This window comes from Ylistrum balloti, unplaced genomic scaffold (assembly GCF_031769215.1).
Source record: "Ylistrum balloti isolate Yb309-2 unplaced genomic scaffold, AGI_CSIRO_Ybal_v1 Utg372188, whole genome shotgun sequence".
NCBI lineage: Eukaryota > Metazoa > Mollusca > Bivalvia > Pectinida > Pectinidae > Ylistrum > Ylistrum balloti.
Window position 1 is genome coordinate 1,514 of NW_026783034.1, and position 1,920 is coordinate 3,433.

The 1,920-nt window shown below is 47.7% G+C and overlaps 1 protein-coding gene across 1 annotated transcript; it reads left to right on the forward strand.

Moving 5' to 3' along the window:
* The first annotated feature begins 1,146 nt into the window (after positions 1 to 1,146).
* Positions 1,147 to 1,620, forward strand: LOC132564340 (uncharacterized). Its single transcript, XM_060228994.1, has one exon. The coding sequence runs from the start codon at positions 1,147 to 1,149 to the stop codon at positions 1,618 to 1,620; it is 474 nt and encodes a 157-aa protein (XP_060084977.1).
* Positions 1,621 to 1,920: the final 300 nt, after the last annotated feature.

Here is a 1,920-nt window from a genome sequence, read left to right on the forward strand (position 1 = left end):
GTGTCCAAAAAGGATGTGGAAGAGGTGGTGTTAACTGGGAACGTGGAAGAAGTAGTGTCCTCAAGGAACATGGAAGAGGTGGTGTCCAAAGAGGATGTGGAAGAGGTGGTGTCCAAAGAGGATGTGGAAGAGGTGGTGTCCAAAGAGGATGTGGAAGAGGTGGTGTCTAAAAAGTATGTGGAAGAGGTGGTGTCCAAAAAGGATGTGGAAGAGACGATGTCCAAACAGGATGTGGAAGAGGTGATGTTATAAGGTAAGCGTGAAATATGTGGTGTCCAAAGATGATGTGCAACAAGTCATGTCAAAAGAGGATGTGGAAAAGGTGGTGTACAAAGAGGATGTGGTAGAGATGGTGTCCAGAAGAGGATGTGGAAGAGTTGGTGAGATGTGGTGTCCAAAGAGGATGTGGAAGAGGTGGTGTCCAAAGAGGATGTGAAAGAGGTGGTGTCCAAAGAGGATGTGGAAGAGCTGGTGTCCATGGAGGATGTGGAAGAGGTGGTATCCAAATGGAATGTGGAAGAGGTGGTGTCCAAAAAGGATGTGGAAGAGATGATGTTATAAAGAAAGCGTGGAATAGGTGGTGTACAAAGAGGATGTGGAAGAGGTGGTGTCCAAAAAGGATGTGGAAGAGGTGGTGTCGAAAAGAGCACATGAAAGAGGTGTCCAAAGAGGATGTGAAAGAGGTGGTGTACAAAATGAATGTGGAAGAGGTGGTGTCCAAAGAGAATGGGGAAGAGGTGGTGTCCAAAGAGGTGGTGTCCCAAGGAAATGTGGAAGAGGTGGTGTCCAAAAAGGATGTGGAAGAGGTGGTGTCCAAAAAGTATGTGGAAGAGGTGGTGTCCTCAAGGAACATGGAAGAGGTGGTGTCCAAAGAGGATGAAAGAGGTGGTGTCCAAAGAGGATGTGGAAGAGGTGGTATACAAATAGGATTTGGAAAAGCTCGTGTCCAGTAGAGGATGTGGAAGAGGTGGTGTCCCAAGGAAATGTGGAAGAGGTGGTGTCCAAAAAGGATGTGGAAGAGGTGGTGTCCAAAAAGGATGTGGAAGAGGTGGTGTCCAAAAAGGATGTGGAAGAGATGATGTCCAGAAGAGGATGTGGAAGAGGCGGTGTCCACATAGGACGCGGAAGAGGTAGTGTGCATTGATGATGTGGAAGAGGTGGTGTTCAGAAGAGGATTTTGAAGAGGTGGTGTCCACCCATCGTACTGAACAGCCATACAGCAGTCAGACTGAGAAACTGTCCAGCCATCTAACTGAACAGCCACCCATCCATCTGATTGAACAGTCACCCAGCCTTCAGACTGACAAGCCATCCAACCATCAACCTGAACAACCACCCACCCATCTAACTGAACAGCCATCCAGCCATCAGACTAAACAGTCACCCAACCATCAGATTGAACAACCATCTATCCATCAGATTGAAAAGCCATCCAGCCATAAAACTAAACAGCCATCCATCAATCAGAATGAAGAACCATCTGACAGAGGAGTCATCAAGCCATCAGAACGAACATCCATCCAGCCATCCGACTCAACTGCCATCAAGCTGAAGAGTCACCCAGCCATTGGACTAAACAGCCACCTAGTCATCATTCTGAACAACCACTCACCCATCTGACTGAATAGCCATTAGATTGAACAGTCGCCCAGCCATCAGACTAAACAGCCACCCAGTCATCAGACTGAACAGCCACCAAGTCATCAGACTCAACAGCAATGCAGTCGTCAGATTTAACAGCCACCTAGTCATCAGACTAAGCAAACATCTAGCCATCCGACTGAACAACCACCCACCCATCTGATTGAATATTCATCAGACTGAACAGTCACCCAGCCATCAGACTGACCAGCCATCCAACCATCAGACTGAACAGCAACCAAGCCATGAGACAGAACAGCTACCCAAACATCAGACTCA